The sequence below is a fragment of the Colias philodice genome, chromosome 26, assembly GCF_061535455.1.
Source record: "Colias philodice isolate Cphi_HAF_F1 chromosome 26, ilColPhil1 Martin Lab GWU primary, whole genome shotgun sequence".
Taxonomy (NCBI): Eukaryota; Metazoa; Arthropoda; class Insecta; order Lepidoptera; family Pieridae; genus Colias; species Colias philodice.
The window spans coordinates 3,726,372-3,748,616 of NC_143111.1; the positions used below are offsets into that span (position 1 = coordinate 3,726,372).

At 33.2% G+C, this 22,245-nt stretch overlaps 1 protein-coding gene and 1 long non-coding RNA gene across 2 annotated transcripts in view; one reads left to right on the forward strand and one right to left on the reverse strand.

Annotated features, from left to right (window-relative positions):
- Nucleotides 1-22,245, reverse strand: part of Gycalpha99B (guanylate cyclase 1 soluble subunit alpha 2) — a 76,039-nt gene that overhangs the window by 33,697 nt on the left and 20,097 nt on the right. The window contains exons 3-6 of the mRNA XM_089711186.1: nt 21,839-21,921; nt 15,663-15,823; nt 13,920-14,128; nt 11,462-11,646 (exon numbers count right to left, since the gene is read on the reverse strand). Of these exons, the coding sequence (XP_089567312.1) occupies nt 11,462-11,646; nt 13,920-14,128; nt 15,663-15,823; nt 21,839-21,921 (638 nt within the window). The remainder of the gene's footprint in view (nt 1-11,461; nt 11,647-13,919; nt 14,129-15,662; nt 15,824-21,838; nt 21,922-22,245) is intronic.
- LOC149476849 (uncharacterized) lies at nt 3,749-4,517 on the forward strand. The gene is made up of 2 exons (XR_016317725.1): nt 3,749-4,002; nt 4,100-4,517. It is a non-coding gene; the product is annotated as an uncharacterized LOC149476849 (long non-coding RNA).

Genomic DNA, 22,245 nt, shown 5'->3' on the forward strand with positions numbered 1-22,245 from the left:
CTTTCTCTAATAAAATATTAACAGCTTAGAACTTAGGACGAAGGATCACGTCGAGTTACAAGGACCAGCACTTTACTACTTTACTGTCTCTTTCTATTATTTAAACGTTTTTGTTTTATGGTTGGAATGAAGTCTCTCTCAGTGTTATTTCCCTTCTTGGCTAAGTGTGCGGATTATATTTGAGAGTATGCACTCTCAAAGAGTATCTCAAGTACACTATCTCAAGTATATTTATTATATACTCTCTTTCTTTGGACTAAACAGTTTGATGGAAATGACATAAAATATTTGAGACAGTTATTTACAGTTATTCAGTTTTTAAACAATGAAACGTCATGATACAAAAAACAATTGTATAATTACGTATACTTAACATTCTATGTCATTGCAAATCGAGCTCACAATACTTCTTTTTACTTGCTTACTGACAAATTCGATAAAAATTTCACAAAGATAAATGCAATTTATTCTTCGTGAATTTATTCGAATACTAGCGGTCCGCCCCGGCTTCGCCCGTGGTACATATTTGCGTTTTCTCTACATAAAAACCTCCTAAAATCCTCGTACTTCAAGGAATATAATAAAAAAAGAATTATCGAAATCGGTTCAGCCGTTCTCGAGTTATGCGCTTACCAACACATTTTGCGATTCATTTTTATATATAAGATTTATAGCATTGCGGTACATTTTGGTGTATTCCCGTAAAAGCATTTGTAATGCAAGCTATGAATCACTTCTTGACAGTAAAGCGGATACAACGCCATTTGTTATTTATTTGTTTAATTAAAACGCAGTATTTTTACTAATATTATAAAGAGGAAAGATGTATTTTTTAACGTCTCAACATAGGCTATTATTACGTCGGGACAACGCGAGGGAATTATTAAATATTTTATATTGGTAGAGGAAAACTTCGTTTAAACAGGCATGACATATCCAAAAATTTTATATGGGTTGTACTTGAAATCCTTTTATGAGAACTGTGTTTCTGAAAAAATATAAAATTAATAATTTAAAATGTTTATTCATTTCTCAATTATTTATCACGAATATTTTAATTATCCTGAAAGAAAAAGGTTTTTTACATAATTTATATTAACAAAGAAGATAAATACTAGGTACTCAAAGCATATGCATTTTATCATTTTATGAATATCTATAAAACTTTATTCCACTTCTGTTCCATAATTACAAAAGCGAAGCAACAGCGAACCATCACTACGTAATCCAAACACGTTTGTCATTTTCACTAACAAAATCACGCGTCTCTCCATCACGCTTGAGACATATTTGCGTATAGTTTAACAATGTAGATCTCGTATGATCATTTAAATGTAAACATGTTTTAGCAGGGGAATAGATGCTTCCCCAGTAAGCGACTGAACGTCAAATATGTTACCTGCGGGAATGTAGTTATGCTGGGGCCACACTAACGTCTAACGTCTAATGCCCTTTATCGCGATAATTATTCCGATAATTTTTAAGGCGTTAAGTGGGTGGCTACACTTGAACGGTCAACGTGAATGCCGATTGTTGGCGATAAAAACGGCGTTAATTTTACTAAAATTCTAGCAAGATGGACGTAGTGTGACCGCTTCATTGCGTTAATTCTCGCGATAAAGCTATCGCCTCGCCAAACGGCAATGTTAATGCCGTTGTTAAATAATACTGCCTACACCTAAAGTTAACGTCCATTATCGCGTTATTATGGCATTTCCCGTTAGTGTGGCCCCAGCATTACAGAGTTTCTAGTTAAAAAGTGAGTGTGTTGGATTGTGTCATTAGTGTACACAAAATCATACTTTATAATGTTTTAAGATACATTATAATACAATTAAAATTAAAATATAGGTACCTAGGTGTATTATTCTGATTGCATACGAAACTGTCCTTATATGTAAGTAGACTAATTTGGCGATCTTCAAAAACTATTAATCAGATTTTACTTAAATAAAATCCAATTCGGATATATTTTAAGCTAGCGGTCCGCCCCGGCTTCGCCCGTGGTACATATTTACGTTTTCTCTACATAAGAACCATCCTCGTGGATAAAATAAAAAAAGAATTATCAAAATCGGTCCACCCGTTCACACGTGATGCCGTGACAACGCGAAACGGTTTCATCTTAATATCTTAATACTATTATAAAGGCGAAAGTTTGTAAGGATGTATGGATGTATGGATGTATGGATGTACGGATGTTTGTTACTCTTTCACGTAAAAACTACTGAACCGATTACAATGAAATTTAGCACACATATAGAGGGTAACTTGGTTTAACACATAGGATAGGTTTTATCCCGGAAATCCCACGGGAACGGGAACTATGCGGGTTTTCCTTTGAAAACGCGGGCGAAGCCGCGGGCGGAAATCTAGTTTTTATATATGTGAATATCATATCGAAGTTTATTCAATTAATATTTCAACCCGCATAAACAATATAATAATTAAAATCGAAATCCCATCTCAGTAATTCACTGTCCCAAACTTAATTAATATAGTTTAATAGGAATACGGAAAGATGCAATTAACAATTTATTACACGCAAAGAATTTTGAATCTTCCACCCACCGTCTTAATTACTACAATTGATTGGCGTTCAAATAAATGGTGACCCTTCAAAACAACAAGTAAACCGATCTCGAAGTAGTTTGTAAACCTCCAAGTGATCAATGACGATCTTCTGAACTAGTACCTATGTAAGATTAAATTGTTTCTATAGCTTTTGATCTTTATGGATTTCATTTCCTTATATATTTCATGAATATACCTAGTAATTAATATTAAGTATAATTGGGTATATACAATTTGTTAAATATTTAGCAATAGGGCCAAACTTACGCATTATTACTACGTTTATCCATATAACATAATGATATAATTATTATAACTAGTGTTTCTTCGTATCCACGCAAAAATCCTTTCAATTTTTTGTTGATTAAAAAGCCTATTCGAAACTTTCGCTTACCAAAGCATTATTTAAAGTTGCGTGTTAAAAAAGTACCTACCTTGTCTAAACCACCAATGAAACGTTCAAATCGCGATTTTAATTAGCAATTTACGCGATTTTTCGCTACGAATACCGTGTAAACGAATAAACTACATATCAATTCAGAACCACGAAGCCTGTCACTCAGTTAATTGAAGCAGTAACGAGCGTACGTCAGTCACGTGCTACGAAAATGATTTGAAGCGCTTGTGACGTCATTCATCTTTAATAGACAGGTCCTACAGAGCGAGCAGCCTCGCGAAGCAATTGCTGCGTGAAGCAACTCAGTCTCTGTCTACGCGTGCTGTCATTTTCCTCAAATGTGGCTACATTCAGAGAAGTCTCACGCAGTTATTTTAGCGCACGAAACTACACATTAATTTAAGATTTTATAATTTTTGGGACGATGTTCCCTATCACACGTTGCGAAACGGGACCAAAAGCTGTAACGAATTGTTTCGAAAGCCGTGCGTGAAAAGCATGCGTGTATTTTCTGTCAAGCCAGTCATTAATCGAAAGGAACTTCGTTCCATCCGGGTGTCCCTTGACAACTCTCATGGTTTTTTTTTTTAATTTACCTTGTATAAATATTCTTTAATGTTATTATTGCATTATTTGTAATTGTTTTGCAAATGGCTGCTCGCTCTGTATGAACCTGCGCAATAAAGATTTCCAAAGTGATAAAAAGTTTGATAAAGGTTACGTAAATGTAAACCGACTCATTTAACATTTCGGCAGAATTATTTAAGTTACTAGAAACAATATTAACCTTCCAGCGGTCGCGCGCGGTCTCTGAGTCCGCAACGAACTTGTTTTAGTCAATATACTGAAACTGTAAACAATAGACGCTTGCGCTTCCGTGATACCTTCGAGGGGGTCAGGTAGCACCTCTCAGTAGCCCTGTGACATTCGTCGCATGTACACGTGCTTTCTTATTTGTGTTTGCGGTCTCAGATTCCGCGCGCGACCGATTGTGTTCCAGAACAATCCAGTGCAATTAAACCGAAGCCGAGGTAAATACTTTATGTTTTTTGTATCTTATTATTACTTTTTATGCTTTAGACTATAATAATATTAAAGTATAGTTTTAACAATGTATTTTTGTTGTAGACAATGAATTACGAAGACTTATTAGAACGTCGAATATCTCGCATGTTAGAGGAGGTGGAATCAGAAGATGAGGTCTTCGAGTAGATATTATGGACACTAGACGAATAGTTTATTATAGTTATTCTAAACAAAAATTAGTCGTTTTATAATATTAGATTATTCTAGAACTTTACGTAAAATGATCTCAAAAATAGATGTCATTTTAGAGTTCCTATTACACAGTGCCAATTGATGATGAATGTGATTTATTTCTAAGATAATTATAGTCAAGTTTATAAGTTGTTAATTGTAAAAAAGAAAATTCCATTTTGTTTTGTTTAATGTTGATTTATAACGGTGATTTCCACCCTGAGTCAAAAATTTTGAGTTTTTATAGACCTTTGTTCTATTAAGTACAAATAAAAGAAGTAATGAGTAATTAAGTTGTTTTTATTTTATTTCACATGTTTAAGACCTCTTTTTAATTATGTGCTATACAATAAGTCGAAATATTCATTTGTTTTCCCAAACGAGACACTTAAATTTGCGGAATCACAGACCGCGCGCGACTGCTTGTGTTCGGCGCAAGGGTGCGACCGCTGAAAGGTTAATTATTACAAAAGTTTCGTACACATAATATACGTAAACATGAACTGTTTACGGGTAAATTATTTAATACTAGGTTTCCGCCCGCGGCTTCGCCCGCGCAGTCAAAGAAAAACCCGCATAGTTCCCGTTCCCGTGGGATTTCCGGGATTTCTTCATTTTCCCGGGATAAAAAGTAGCCTATGTCCTTTCTCGGTTATCAAAATATCTCCATACCAAATTTCATGAAAATTGGTTCAGTAGTTTAGGCGTGATTGAGTAACAGACAGACAGACAGAGTTACTTTCGCATTTATAATATTAGTATGGATTTTGTAATCATTCCTATTCATATTATGCCAATTTTGAATATATTATCATGCATTTCTAAAATTACGGGACCGTAAAAGAAGCAATCTTATTTATAAAACGTTCATATTTCAATAATTTTAATAAAATCAACCAATTGAACCTTTTTGATGCAATTGCTGAAGACCAATTAAGGATTTTTCAAACAAGTAATATTTTTCACCCCACGCTATTTGAATTCCATGAAAAAGTAATAAATCACAAATCATTCCATCACGTAGCTTTAAAGAAAGATTGAAATCTTATTATTGGTTAAATAAGTTGATATTTTTCAAACATTATAGCTAATCTAGATTCAGCCCGCGTCTTTGAACGTTCGTGGCATAATAAAATATTATCTATCTGCATAAGAAATTACAACCAAATCCGTTGATTTTTTCGTGAATGGGCAAATCAAAGTATCAGATTTATAATACTAAAGTTAAATTGAAGCTACTTTCAATTCAAATAAAATATCGCAGATTTTTTTCAATAATATAATTTTTATAATTTGACATAATATAAAAAATAAATAATTTACTTTAAAAACCCTGAAGCTGAAATACTCTCAAAAAGATGATTGCGAAAACCATTAAAAAATTTCACAGTATAATTTTCAACCTCTTCATGCAGCTTTTAAAAACGATATTAATTTCAGCTCAATATTTATAGCAATTTATTAAAAGTTGCAAACTGCTAATTGATTATTTTTGTGCATTTTTTTTAAATTCAATTTAAATGTTAATATAAATGAATACTGGAGTTATTCAAAAACACCTTTCCAACTTCTCCTTTTAAACATTTAATTCATATATTGACTAATTGAGGTTACGGGGATTACATTAATTATATAGTTTTAATTACATTTATTATAAAGCCTATAAACAGATCTACGAATAAGCGAAATTATCTCAATTTAATTAAGACAGTTTTACTAAAGGCATTATACGAAGTGGTCCTAAACGTAGCTTTATTCAATTACAGACACTAGATTCAAATATACCTAACTTATTCAGTTAACCTAAAGGTTTGACTCAAATTACTAGTGCTTGCTTTGCCTTCCTTGCCTTTGCTAAGAGAATAACTTTGATATTGTTAGTATTCTGTATTATTAATTGTTGCAATGATACCGGTATGCTTTGAGTATTAATACAAACACACAATTACAAATTGTCTGCTATATTGATTCTTTTGTTCTTATCGAGTTTGTTTCTATTAAAAATATTATCTAAGTTATAATACATTCGTAATTCTGTAACTATTGAGAGTGGACGTGTTAATTGTTGCAAATAAAATCACAACTCAATATACAAAGTATTCTGACCCATATAGTAATAACCATTTTGATCATTTTTCTATCGCCATAATACATTAAATATTTGAACGCATCACGGCGACAGCCTCCCGCTCCACCTCGAGTAAAGAAGAAGTCCGATATTTTTTGACTCGCTCTCTGCTACAACGGCCGTTTCTGCGTGTCACCGGTGAGTCGTTATCTCATGCCTATAACATCAACCATAGATTGTCAACCTTTTTCACGATGAATAACATAACATGCAAACGCTGCGATAATAAAGTCACAGAAGGTGCACGTTGCTCCATTTGCCGTACACATTTCCATTATAACTGTGTCTCATTAACGGAAATCGGGTGGCGTAGACTTGGAGCCGACAGGCAAGCGTCGTGGACATGCGCGGAATGTAAACCTAAATTACACATAGCCTCCCCAAGACCTACTCCATCTGAAGATCTCGACACAGAGAAAATCACGGAATCGTCGGTCGACCAGCCCGCCCTTGAAAGGATTGAAACGCTTTTACAAACTTTGGCACATCTACCGCAACAAGTGAATCAGTTACGCTCGGAGCTAGGTGACCTAAAAACAAGCATTGATTTTCAAAGAATCGAAGAGCTGAGTACAAAACTAGATAATATAGACTCTAAATTAATAATAATAGACAATTTGACGAAGGAAGTAGATACATTCAAATTAAAAATTGGAGTATGTGAAAATCGTATTATTAACCTAGAAAAAAATTTAGCATTGCGTGACGACTTAATAAAAGACCTGCAAAAAAAATCAAATAATATTGAAAAAGAACACAGATATTCACAGCAGCAATGTCGTTTCCTAAATATTGAAGTTGTTGGTGTGCCGGAAAAATCGAAAGAAGATCTTCCACAACTTCTACTACAAATTGCAACTTCAATAAATGTCAACATACAAAAAGACGACATCGAATTTATCACCAGGGTCCAGCCGCTTCACTCAAACCCCAATAAGCCAAGAAGAATCATAGCCAAACTAAAATCAAGGAATATTAAAAATAATATAATAGCCAACTTTCGCAAAGCAAATAAAAATAAGGGTTTAACATCTAGCGACCTCGGATTTGAAGGTAATTCATCAAAGATATTTATAAATGAACACTTAACAATTGCGAATAAAATTCTATTTAACAAATGTCGACTTCGTGCGAAAGATAATAACATCAAATATATATGGATAAAAAACTGTACCATTTATATGCGCATGAACGAAAAATCGCCCCCAATAGCTATAAGCACCGAAGAAGAATTAGACAAATATTTATCAAAAAACTATTGATGTACTTAATTTTGCGTATTTGTAGTGTTCATTTTGTTATTTTATATTATTACTATATCAATGTAAAATCTCAAATCTGTATAAAATTAATAATATTCTTGTATAACACACCGACACATCACACATACACATACACCATTTATAAACACATATATATTATAATATTACATTTAATTATATTGCAGATAATTTTCAATAAAAGGTTGCGAGCAGCTGCACTCCAATCACACATACCCGCTTCGCTTAACTTGCTTCGAGTCCTCAGCGTTTTAATTTCAATTCACCCTCATAACAATTTTATTTTTTTCTACTTGTGATTTCACCTTTATACATTCTTAAAAAATGAAATTTCTAAACATTTACTATCAGAACACTCGTGGACTCAGAACTAAATTATCAAACTTTTACAAAAATATCGAAGCGAACAATTATGATATCATAATTATTACTGAAACTTGGTTGTGTGAGGGAGTGTTAGACTCAGAAATATGTGATAGCCGTTACGACGTATTTAGGCATGATCGTAGACGTAATAATATGAAGGGAGGCGGAGTTATGATTTGTATAAAAAGATGTTATTCCGCATTTCTAACAAACGAGACCCACGTTGGTAACGTTGAATGTATTTGGATTACGATTCCCGGTCATGTTCTGAGTAGTACGCTATTAAATCTATATTCAAAAAACGCGGATATTCACGTGGGAGCAATATATATTCCACCGAATTCCAATGCGGCCAGTATATTGGTCGACTTCAACGAATCCTTCGTTAACTTTCATTCGAGTAGGCAGAATGACTCATTTTTATTAATCGGAGATTTTAATTTACCTTTTCTCGCGTGGACGCCTGACGGACATTTGAATAAAAATAGTTCTAATACACTCTTAATGCGAACCGCCGACGATTTTATGAATTCTATGTATTTATCCGGACTCTCACAGTATAACTTCACTAATAATTGTTGCGGAAATATTCTTGACCTTGTTTTTTCAAATCTTTCATTAATTTGCGAACAATGCGACCCAGCTTTAGTGAATATCGATAAATTTCATCCCCCATTACTTATAAACATCAAAAACTATAAAATAAAACCCCTGCGTAATAATCCACGGATCATAAAAAAATTTTTTAAAGCTGATTATATGTCAATTAACTCGGCACTCGGGAAGATCGAATGGCACCGAATTCTTACTAACGGGACCGTTGATGATGCAGTTAATGGTTTTTACAAAGAGCTTAACTCAATCATAGAAAAATACGTACCCTCTGCGCGGGTTTCAGGACGTTTTAAGTACCCTCAATGGTACACCCCATCATTAATTAATATCATTAAAGAAAAGTCTAAACTTCATAAAAATTGGAAAAAATTTAAAAACCCGAATGATTACGCAGCATTTGCTTTACTAAGAAATAGGATTAAAGTTTTACAAGAAGAATGTTTTAAAAATTATATTAATAGGTGCGAAAAAGAAATAATTCATAATCCTAAAGAGTTTTGGAGTTTTGTAAATAACAAACGCAAAAACAACAGCTTGCCATGTCGTATGGTATATAATGGAGTGACTTATTCTTGTGGTGCAGATATATGTAACGCTTTTAATAGCTTTTTCCAAAGCGTATTCATACAATCTTCTTCCTACGATCCCAAACCATACGCAGAGGAGCCCCATTCTAACGTAATTAATTCAATTAAAATTTCAGATAAACTGATAACAAATGCGGTTAAAAAACTAGATAGTAAAAAGGGCGCAGGCTTAGACGGGATTCCTGCTATATTTGTTAAAAAATGCGTAAACGGGCTTGCTGTTCCCTTAAAATTGATTTTTCAACGATCTTTGGATGAAGGTATCTACCCCAAACAATGGAAAGATGCACGTGTAATCCCCATTTTTAAAAAAGGTTCAAAAAATGAAATTACTAACTACAGGGGTATATCAATTTTAAATATTTTCGGTAAAATTATGGACAGTATAGTTAATGATTTTATGTATAGCTATTGTAAGCAATGTCTTCCTTCATCTCAGCATGGATTTTTTAAGTCTCGGAGTGTTAACACAAACCTTTCAGAATTGACTAACTATTTACTAACTAACATAAGTGACGGCGCTCAGATTGACGTCATTTATACCGATCTCGAAAAGGCTTTCGATAGAGTAGACCATAATGTTCTCGCCGGGAAACTAAATGCTGTAGGTATTAAGGGTAATCTTCATAGATGGGTAATATCTTATATTAGAAACCGTCGTCAGGCAGTAGTCATAGGAAGTCATAAATCTAACTTCATAAACGTCACCTCCGGAGTTCCACAAGGATCCCATATATCACCTTTACTCTTTAACATTTTCCTTTTCGATATAACACATTGTATTAAGAACTCAAATTGCTTACTGTATGCCGATGATAACAAAATTTTCCGTAAAGTATCTTGTACCGCCGATTGTAATCTACTCCAATCTGATCTAGATAATCTCGGAGAATATTTTAAAATTAATAACATCGGTGTAAACATTCAAAAATGCCAAACCATAAGCTTTTCTCGTAAACGTAACATTATTTTATTCGAATACAGTATCAATAATCAGTTAATTAATAGAACAACTTCAGTAAAGGATCTCGGCATCCTTCTGGACGATAAATGTTTCTTCGACGCCCATATTGAGTACATGTCCAGTAAAGCATACAAATCCCTTGGTTTCATCCTAAGAACAAGTCAACCTTTTAAAAACCCTCAGTGTTTAAAAATGCTTTATAATAGTTACGTCAGAAGCATATTAGAATATGGAAGTATAATATGGCGACCATTTTTTAAAAAATATATAGACAAAATTGAAAAAATACAAAAGATATTTATGAAGCATCTTAGTTTTAAAGCAAAACATAACTTTAAGGACTACAAAGAATCCTGCATTTTCTTTAAAATGAATACTCTCGAAGACAGACGTACTCTTTCAGATATTATGTTTCTTTATGATCTCCTAAACAACAAACTAGACTGCCCCCAATTAACAGAAAATATATATTTTAACACCCCTCTAACTCGAACACGTAATACTCCTTTATTCTTTATACCACGTACAAAAAACCAATATATGAAGAACTCACTCTTTAATCGCCTGCCTTCGATATACAATCAAAAATTTTCTACTCTTGACATGTTTAACAGCCCTCGCAATCGTTTTAAAACCAATGTAATTAAAATATTATCTAACGTACCTAACACATTTTAATCATGCACACACACACATATATACACACAAACATACCCAAACGCACGCACGCACTCACCCACACACACTACTCACCACTCTTTAATAAGTTACTGTTTTAAATATACATGTAATTGATAATAATTGTAAAACTCGTAATTGGCGTATTGTATCATAGATATAAGTAGAGTAAGTCAAACTGTAAGCTGTGTAGTTTTCAAAATAAATAAATAAATAAATAAATAAATAAATAAATAAATATTTTTAGAATCTAAATTCTGTTGTTCCGGAATTGCCAATAACCAGGAATTTCCAATTATGTCGGGATTATAAGAAAAATCTCACCTCTCACCTTCAACGTATGGGTTTTAAAGACTACCCACCTTTTGCCAACACCTCTACTCACTCCGTCAGAAAACGGTTATATTTAATAAATTATTATTTTTAACAAAAAACTGAACCGCTTTCAAAGTGTCAGAACTAGATCTAATTTAAATGGGACAACACGAAAAGCACCAGCTTACAAATAAAACAAAATATTCATCAAAGTCAGTCGGAAGTTCTGAGTAACAAACCCAAACAATATTGCATTGAAAACTTTCTCCTTTTCAGAAGTTGGTAAAATAAGATCCTTACCTAATTGAACTAACTCCAGGCGTCTATCAGTCACAAAATGCCATGGAAACGCCTTGCAGAACGACGCTACACCGATCTTAAGATCACTCGCATTGGTGGATGTGGCAATGGATACTGCTTCGCTCTGAACTTCGCAGTTCTCTTCTTTCGACTTCTGATGTAGTGGTACGGCATTTATTTCGTATCTGCGAAAATGTTAATGTTATTGAAGATAGAACTTCTCCTTTCATACTTAAAACTATACTCAACAGTCATCACCCAGTTTTATTATGGAGATATTAATTTAATCAATCATTATCCGAGTTAATTTTAGATTAATCTATTTATGCCTACTAAACAAAGAATTAACAAAAACGCCCTTAATAAAGCATTTAATCCTTAATGAAGTCGCAACAGAATAGCGAGGTCAGGTTTCAGTTTGGATGCGTCATGCATTTATGTAACATTTCTCAGTATCAGCCTTATTTGGAATTATTGTGTCCGCATTACGAACTTAAATTGCGAATTCCACATACAACCTATTTTCATAATTTGAGTTCAAATGATGATAGACTTATATTACTACGAGTTTGAATGAGCAGCCCCTTTAGCCAAACGTCAAAACGCCAAGGAATAGAATACGCTATCGATAGAAATTGACATAAGCGTATGATGTAATGCCTAAGGATTCGGTCACCCTACCAACGACAACGACGACCACGAAAAAAATTTTCATCCAGTCGCAATTAAATAAAATTGAGCAAAACACAATTAAAAATGAAATTTAAGAATTTCCTGTCGTATTGGTGTTTGGAAAAAAAATTTTTGAGATCAATGGATAAACAAACAGGTTTTTCATAGAAACGGTGGCTCCTAGAAAAAAATGTATTTAACCTTTTTTATAGATAATTAGATGATCTACAATTTTGGTTCAGGTGATTGTATATGATAAACTTACCGTCTCGGCGAAAATCGCAAAAAACCCTATTTCTTTTTATTAATTGACCTCGAATTTTTTTATTTCCGAGTACCAGAATGACGGGAGATTTTAATATGGATTTTGGACAAATTTCGGCAAGATTGGAACTTTGGTCGTGGTCGTCTGCGTCGTTGGTAGTGTGATCGAACCATTACCAAAATGTCATGAGCTTATGTCAATAATTAGCGTTAGCAGTTTCTATTCCATGGCGTTACGTACGTTTGTCTAAAGGCCCAGGATAGTTAGAAATTTTAAAGGAATTTTTATTTCCCAATGTAGGTATAATACACGCGTGAAATCGAACAGAAGAAAATATGACTATGATCAGGACAGTGCCAAGATTTTATGTTTTAGATACAGTAAATTTTAAAAATAAAATAGTGCAATTTCTTCGCCTAGAACAATAAATTTCACATCGATATATAACTATTTATTAGCTTATTATCGCGTGTTAGTCCTCACAAATGAATACTACCTAAAAATTTGTGCCACTCGACTCGAATCATTCGCTTCAAAAACATGCATAAGTAAAATTAAACTAAGCGAATCTATCACTGTCACTGATTGTGGCAAATGACGAATAATTTATCAGAACCCAGTGCTACAGTTACTGTTTCAACACGTTTAGAATTGGTTTCGACTGCGCTTGTAGCGCATTAGTTATTAATGGTCCAATCAATGATTTCGATACATTCAGTGTGGGGAGTTGATAGTAGGCTTATTTTCACGGTACATATTGTATGAAAAATTGATTTTACTTTAGTGGGTTAAATACGTAAATATTGTAAGTTAAAATAGTCTTAAATTAAGTAGTGAAATTCTTTTTTAAATATAAGCCGTTCAATGGATTGATAGAGATTCAATAAAATTGACTAAAAATTTCTGAAACGCACATCTTTGCCATTCCTTCAAGGAACTGCGAAATTATTACGAATCACAAATGCAGGTGTTGTGGATAACGCAAACATAAATCCACAGATTAACTCGACAGAACCGTAACTCAGCTAAATCTCTTAGGATCATTAGTAATTAGTGAGGCTCATCAGTCTTACCCACGCCTGCATTACGTGCAAATGTTTAGCTAACGTATACAAATAAGCATAGAATAGCTTGAGGAAATCCTTGGTGTATTTTACTTTGTCCTGTAGCTATCAAAGAAGAAATAATGATTTATAGTGTGGTGGGAAATGAGAAAACTGGTTGTAATTTAAATGTGTGTTTATATGAATTACATTTAGGCTTTTTCAATCATGAGGATTATTTTGAATATGTTCATTGGCACATTAATGTTAACAAGCGATTTTATACTAAACATCATAATTTCAACACTAAGGGATACATAAAATTGCAGACACTGCTCCTATACCTAACGTGTTGTTAATCGTAATAACGAGCATAATAAATAGGTAGCTGAAAATATTTCAAGCCAATCAGTTCAATATTCTATTCATTAGATACTATATAATATGTCAGTTTAAAATTAAAAAATAAAACACTTACCTAAACCTCCTAGGATCATTAGTATAGCTCGTCAGTCTTATATCCGCGTGTGTGTCGTACAAGCGTCTTGCTATCGCTCGCAAGCTGCCAACTAGCATGTATGCCACGGGTTCGCTTTCAGTCGTGAGGTGCAGGTGGACTTTACCCGCGTGGGATGTGCAAACGAATGCCGCCTCTGTGTCTGTGCTCTCATCTTTGAACACATCGTCCTATAAAGGGTTTAAGTTTTAGTTATATGTAATCTTCTTATATATAAAAATGAATCGCAAAATGTGTTGGTAAGCGCATAACTCGAGAACGGCTGAACCAATTTCGATAATTCTTTTTTTATTATATTCCTTGAAGTACGAGGATGGTTCTTATGTAGAGAAAACGTAAACATGTACCACGGGCGAAGCCGGGGCGGACCGCTAGTCTTATATATAAACATGAATCGCAAAATGTGTTGGTAAGCGCATAACTCGAGAACGGCTGAACCGATTTCGATAATTCTTTTTTTATTATATTCCTTGAAGTACGAGGATGGTTTTTATGTAGAGAAAACGTAAATATGTACCACGGGCGAAGCCGGGGCGGACCGCTAGTATTTTAATAATATCGTTATCTATATTGCTTATTGAAGATTATCTGTAATTTTTATATGAAGAGTTTGACATTGGCAAATTATATTTATATATAGTGTTTTCAATATTACCTATTGTGTGAATTTTAATGAGATTGTATTTTAGGTTAAAATTTCATTGTTAAAAAACCTTCTATTGTATATTCTAAAAAGTAACCAATAAATTAGAGTAAAACCAGTATCTAGATGTCAATAATACTGATGATCCTTTGTTATTGTATCAGCTTTGCTTCTTGATTCAATCTTGCTAATTATGAAACTTCTAAAATAATTAACAATCAATGTCAACAAGTAAGGGTAATTAAATATATATGCCCTACCTACGCTTTATAGCTTTATCAATGTCTGTTAAAATACATTCACCCATAAATTTAAATACAAATAAAAAATATATGAAAACATATGTATGTGCCGTGCGGTTCCACCCGTGGATGAACCCGCGGTCAAAGTCAAGTATTTCTACAGCTCATTTTTTTTTTTTTTTTTCAAGTGGGGAAATCTTGTCTAAGATACCCACGGCTCCCGGGGAAGGAGCCGTGGGTTATGTCGGATTCCTACCGACTAAAACCCCACCGTGTACCAACGCGCTGCTTTAGACGGGATGCGGGTACACATTTGCAATCTTCCGCATGTCCCGCCCAGCAGTTGCCCGTTTCCAGGCCATCCACCAAATGCCCACCCCGGGGCGGCGCAAGCTGTACACGAGCTCACGCCACCCGCTCGCCGATGATGGATTGTTCCCCGTTCCATCATCGGCGTTCCCCAAACCCTCGACCCCAGCATCGACAGGCCGAAGGGCGCGCGCCGGAAGGCCCTCTGAAACGTGATTCACGCGTCGAAGACCCTCCGGCGCACTTTTATAGAGGTTTCCCTCGCAGCTTTCTACAGCTCATGTGTTATTCTGATGCCATAAACCTGTAAAAACAGTAAAGATTCGTCCAAATTGTTTGAACGTGCTAATCTCAGGAACTACTTGTCCGATTTGGAAAAATTGTTTCGGTATTAGACAGTCCATGTATCAAGAAGGCTATAATATATTATATCATCACGCTAAGACCAACAAGAACGGAGCACAGCGGATAAAACCGCGGGGCACAGCTAGAGTAGAATGATAATCATACCTGATCATGCAATACATCATGCACACTGTCCAGTGTAGTTAGGAATTCAGTCAAGTTAGTGCCTAAACATTTGAACGCTTTTTCCAAACGACAGTTGTGTGAAAACGCTGTTAAAATTAAATATTCCCCTAATTTCGCCATGAAGTCCTTAGTGCATACACCTGTAACAAAGAAATAAAATAAAAAACGTTAAAATAAATATCTACTATAATAGGGCTTGCAACATTGCATAAAATTACAGATTCAACCATAAGAAGTCCATGAATTATGAAAATATTATTGTACCTACTAGAAATATTTTTTGTTAAACCTGTTCATAAAGAAATACAACTAGTGTCTGCTTTTTCGGAATCCATAAGTACAGTAGTAAAAATAAGATGTCAAGTTTTTTGCATTTTAAACTAATAAGAATTTAAAAATGCATATTATATTAACGGTAATAGGCTACAAAGCTTGTAATTGACATTCCTTTCTTTACCTTTACACATACTACGTTATAATGAGCTTTGAAAACAAAGAAAACCAACAATGACACAGCATAAAATTTTAATTACCGTATTTACAACTCTATTTCCTCTGACACAATAAAATTGTTTGCGACCTATAAACTCAAAACACTAAATGAAATGAACTGTACACAAACTTGCCAAACGAATTTGTTAGTCAAATCTTAACTTGCTAACAAACTTCTGGATATAAAAACGTTTGATTTCTTTCCGAGTTTCTAGTATAATTTTAACAAAACATGCAAATGTAAATTGAATTGTTAAATTCATTTTTAGGTTAATAACCGTTTTACATATGGATAATTGTTACTTTAAACAGTTAGGGCGCGTTCCCACCGTGTCGTGACGACAGATAATCGTGTAGTTTTAAGTGTCGTGGCTTATATGTTTAAATGGAGGTGTTCACATTTAGAACGACACAATTTACTGTCGTCTACGACAGTTTTTGCAGTGACGACACTTTGTCGTGACAGTGGGAACGGCAAGCACGACAGTCGTAAAACGATAAAAAATCGTGGACGGCAACTCTATGACGTCCATTGAACTCAGGAGAGTAAACGCACTAGTAATCACCAAGCGAACGCAGAGGCGACTAGATTTGTAGCTTGCTGATGATGTGTAAACGACAAAGCGACTGCCAGGAAACGATAAAATGTCGTCGCGATCCAATGGGAACAGCTAGATACGACAGTCGCTAAACGATAAAAAATGTTGACGACAAACAATCGTTATAATGGGAACAGGTAGAGACGACAGTCGTCGAACGATAAATTAGTCGTTACGACATAGTGGGAACGCGCCCTTAACTGCATTATTATAAAGCATAAATTGAAAACAAAAGTAGCATAAATTGATAACTAAACACGATATTATTTTAAACAACATAACCACAATCTCGTTAAACAAAGTAAAAAGTCACGTCGTTAATACGCTATTTTTTAGTTTCTATCATACCTACGTAAATTCACTTAAAAAATAAGTAAACTTAGAAAGGTAAGACCGCCATAATGTAAACAAAAAAGAAACAGAAACTATTTATATTGTAGTAAGTACCTACTCGTATTACATTCCGTACGGTGAGTAAGGAAAAAGGGTGGTTTAATTCTCACAATTTCACCCAGATCGTTAATTGCATTTCCGACCTCACTATCTTTAAACAAAGCTGTGATAATGTAAGATACTATAATATACTAATATTATAAATGCGAAAGTTTGTGAGGATGGATGTATGTGTATGTGTTTGTTTGTTACTCTTTCACGCAAATACTACAGAACCGATTAAAATGAAATTTAACACACATAAAGAGGGTATACCTATATTAAGAAGAGCTGGAACGTCAACACATTTACACATTGCACATGTTAGGCCGGGAGATACTGACACAAAATTTCGGGTCATTTGTAACAGGATGGCGGTCTAGAGGGGTCTTAGTACGCAATGACAAAAAGAAAAATGATGGTCAGTGGGCGTTATTTTATTTTTTATTTATTTTATTGTTTTTTTAAATCAACGCATCGCGTCGGTATGGGGGGCTGTAAGTTACACCGGAAAAGTATGGCATGACACTACCGCCTACATCTTTTTTATGGGCTATCGGTAAATTCTAAAATTTTTGTGTTACAAATCGTTTGACTTTCGCTATTTATCCGACGAGTTCGACTAACGCCCACGCGACTAGTCCGCCGGTACCAGCGTTCTGACTATCATTTTTCTTTTTGTCATTGCGTAATAAGACCCCTGTAGAACCGCCATTCTGTTACAAATGACCCGAAATTTTGTGTCAGTATCTCCCGGCCTATGTGTAGCTTTTATTTTGCAATTGTTTATAAATACAGGATGATGTGTGTAGTACGAATATCTAAAAATCTATGAAGAATTTTGTGATACAGTAAATGAAAGAATTTGATTTTGAATAAGAAAACGTCCGTTATTTAAATCATTATCAAAATAACCATCCGTGTGTTGGGAGTGAGCGTACACGTGTTATTTGTATTGTTTTTATGACCTGAAATTTAATTATTATTTGATAATTGAATGATTATTAATTATTTTATCCAATTGATTATTATTAGAATAAATAATTAAGTTCATCAATTGATTTACTTTTAAATTATAATTTTACAGGTAAATTATGAGAGCTTTCATAATTATATTTGCATATATTTATCTACAACGCACCATTTTACAATTCAAGTCTAAAATGAAACTAGAGTCGCATTTATTTTTGAACATACTGTAAGTGAAATTGCATAAGTGTGAGTACTGTGAACATGCCAGCTTTCCTTAATTGACCGATAACATGGATTAACACATAGGATAGGTTTTATCCCGGAAATCCCACGGGAACGGGAACTATACGGACTATTCTTTGGAAACGTGGGCGAAGCCGCGGGTGGAAAGCTGGTTATTCATAATATTACCACAGATTATTAAATAGTTACTACGTTATATTACTGCTAAATATTGCTAGTAGGTAACTACTACATTTAAAAATCGTGTGTTGAGGAAAGTTATTGAATACTAGTTTCATTCTACGGCTTCTATTGTGTATTATCCGGATAAATTGCAGCTTATATAGGCTAATCGACTGAAATTTATCTGTATTCCAAATTTCATAGACCGGATAAATTGTAGCTTATATGCTAATCTCGACAGCAATCTATCTCTATGTCAAACTTATTTCGATCAGACGTTTTATATGAAAGAGTAAAAAACATCAATCCTTGCTCACAAACTTTCAAATTTAAATATTTTCTAATAGTTTCAGGGATACAAGGTAAAAAACACCTTATCACAACCGCTATATAATACGCTATCAACAAGTTTATCAAGTTCCCTCACTAAATATTCATTTAAAAGCAAAATACATGCTATAAAATACGGAGTCAGAGTTCCACTTAAAGCCACTTAAGAGGGACTTAGTATCTCCCAGACTTAGAACTTAAATATAATACAAACTTATGCAGAATTTCCATATGGCAAGTAAGTTGAAACATATTTTCCATATTACATTTAAGAGTACTAAAGAATTGGTGGTATGCTTTTAGAAATGTAATGTTTCTATCGTAATGTATATTTTTTATTTGTGTTATATATTAGGAGTTAATTAACAGCAATGAATGTAAGTACAATGAAGTAAGTAATTCTCGTGTTCCTATAAGTTATAACCTCTGAAACGACTTGACCGATTCGTATAAAAAATAATTGTATCTACGAATTATTTTCTTAAAAATTTCGGGATAAAATATGCATTTATTCTCTTTACATAAATTATACTTTTTACGTATATTAAAATACATTTATTCTCTTTACATATATTATTATACAGTGTTTATATTTGTTAATCAAAGTTTCGCAAAACGGCTTAAGACGAAGTTTCGCAAACAGATAATCTTTATTTATTCAAGTTCACATCGAGCTGATTTTCAGAAGTAAGACACAAAATTGATTATCGTTATAATATCTTGATACATAATAATCAACTTCAAAATAAGGAGTAGGTTCTCAATTTGACTGTAAATTTTTTTTCTGTTTGTTACATCAAAACTTTCGATTGGGTGCACCGATTTTGATGATTCTTTTTTTATTTGAAAAAATAGTGCTTTCCGGTTGGTCCTATTTAAATTTTATCCAGTTCTAACTATTTGAATGAGTTAAGTTTGCTTTAGTTTTGTGTTAAAAATAATTGTTTATTACATTCAGCGCTTTAGTCCAGGAGGAATCGGCGCATGAGTACCGAAAACTATTCCACCTCAATTTTTTTACGTGATCCTCTTCAAATTGCCCTACTGATGATATAAATGCATGTTGCCATGGGGCAACCCGGTGCCATATTGTTTAAACCGAAATTGTTTAAACAATTGCAAGGAATTGTTATTTTTCAACCGGACAAATTTTTTTTATATTTTTTATCGAAATACCAATAAAAAAGGTCCAATTACTTTTCACGATAAAGTTAATATTTTCAAAGATATGAATTTTTTAAGGTTTGAAAAATCTCAAATTTGGGTACTTTCGACCCATGAAAAATATATTTAAAAAAAAAATAATATATAAGTAATATTTTTTTTTCAATTCTCTATACAATAGTTAATAATATTGTTAATAGAGATTTAAGAAAATTTCATTGTTTATATCTGTTTTTTAATTGTTAACTTCGCGCGCTCACAAGTACGCGCCGCTTACCTTTAAGTATCGCCGTCTCTCTCTTACTCATGCGCTGCATCGGCCTCTCTGTGTCTTGAATCATTATTTATCATTTATCTTAAAAACTATCAACTTTATCAAGATTTCTAAAGAGAGCAATCTTATTTATAATTAAATTGTCTACAATTTGTTTCTTATATATTTTTTTCTGAAATCAATTTTTTTAAAGTTATTTAAGCATAAATTGAAACATGTAATTAAAATTACTTTTTTGTCAGTTTATATTACTTTTTTGTTATTGAAACAGCAAGTAAGGTAAAAGACCCAGTTATTGACACTGGCCTAGTTGTTTGACACTCGCAATTTGATTTTAATTAAAAGAATGAAATGTTCTCAAAAAACCAAAGATCTTAAAATTTTTAATTCAAAAATTATATTTATTAATTTATTAGAATTGATTTGTTTTTTTTTTAACTAAAATAAAATTTAAAGTGTCAATAACTAGGTCTTTTACCTTATTAATTACATTGAATAACTTCTTCAAACGAAAGTTATAGATGGAGAAGTATGAAATAATAAAACAAGATTTAAAAATAAGTATTTATTTATTATCAATATTATTTTTATATATTATATTCTTACAGTCTTCTGAATCACAACCACATAGAAGTATGCAACTTATATTATTTGTGAGCGCGCGAAGTTAACAATTAAAAAACAGATATAAACAATGAAATTTTCTTAAATCTCTATTAACAATATTATTAACTATTGTATAGAGAATTGAAAAAAAAATATTACTTATATATTATTTTTTTTTTAAATATATTTTTCATGGGTCGAAAGTACCCAAATTTGAGATTTTTCAAACCTTAAAAAATTCATATCTTTGAAAATATTAACTTTATCGTGAAAAGTAATTGGACCTTTTTTATTGGTATTTCGATAAAAAATATAAAAAAAATTTGTCCGGTTGAAAAATAACAATTCCTTGCAATTGTTTAAACAATTTCGGTTTAAACAATATGGCACCGGGTTGCCCCATGGCAACATGCATTTATATCATCAGTAGGGCAATTTGAAGAGGATCACGTAAAAAAATTGAGGTGGAATAGTTTTCGGTACTCATGCGCCGATTCCTCCTGGACTACTTAGAACTGAAAGGTTATTCGTGAATGAAACGAAAAGCTCTTTATATTATTGTAGACATTTAAGTCAACTTTGTCCGTTAAGCCCCACCTTGCGTGCAACAAAAGTATTAAATTCAACATTAAACTATGAAAATAACAGTCACCTAGGTCAAACTATGTAATTAATTGTTTTAATTTACGATTACGATTTATTTTGTTAATCAAAATAGTAATCCTACTAATATTATCAATGCGAAAGTTTGTGAGGATATGTATTTGTGTGTTTGTTACTCTTTCACGAAAATAATACTGAACTGATTACAATGAAATTTAGCACACATATAGGGGACACAGCTATTGATCAAATAATTGAAATTACAAAATAATACTCACTATCAGTTGCTCGTACCGCGTCGTATATTTCTTGTAAATATGCATAATTTCTACACGTCCGTACATCATCTGGTAGTCTTCGTCTGTAACAATAAAATATATTAATTGAGTTTAAAATACCTGCCTATTATGTTTCTAACAGATTCGTCCGTTTAATTAATAGCGAGTATATACGAATGAAATTTAATCAAACATTTTGGATACTTTGCTTTCGTAAATAATATGAAATTGCCTGTTATAGATTTCATACAATGTAACTTTGGCCCAGCAAAATAAAGCCATACCTATACATATTCTCTGGTCACAGTTGTAAATCTCAATGGAGACTATCCAACTATACGAGATATTATTACAAACACCAATGCACTCTATTTCACCGTTCCATCATCTCTTGATCCCATGAGACG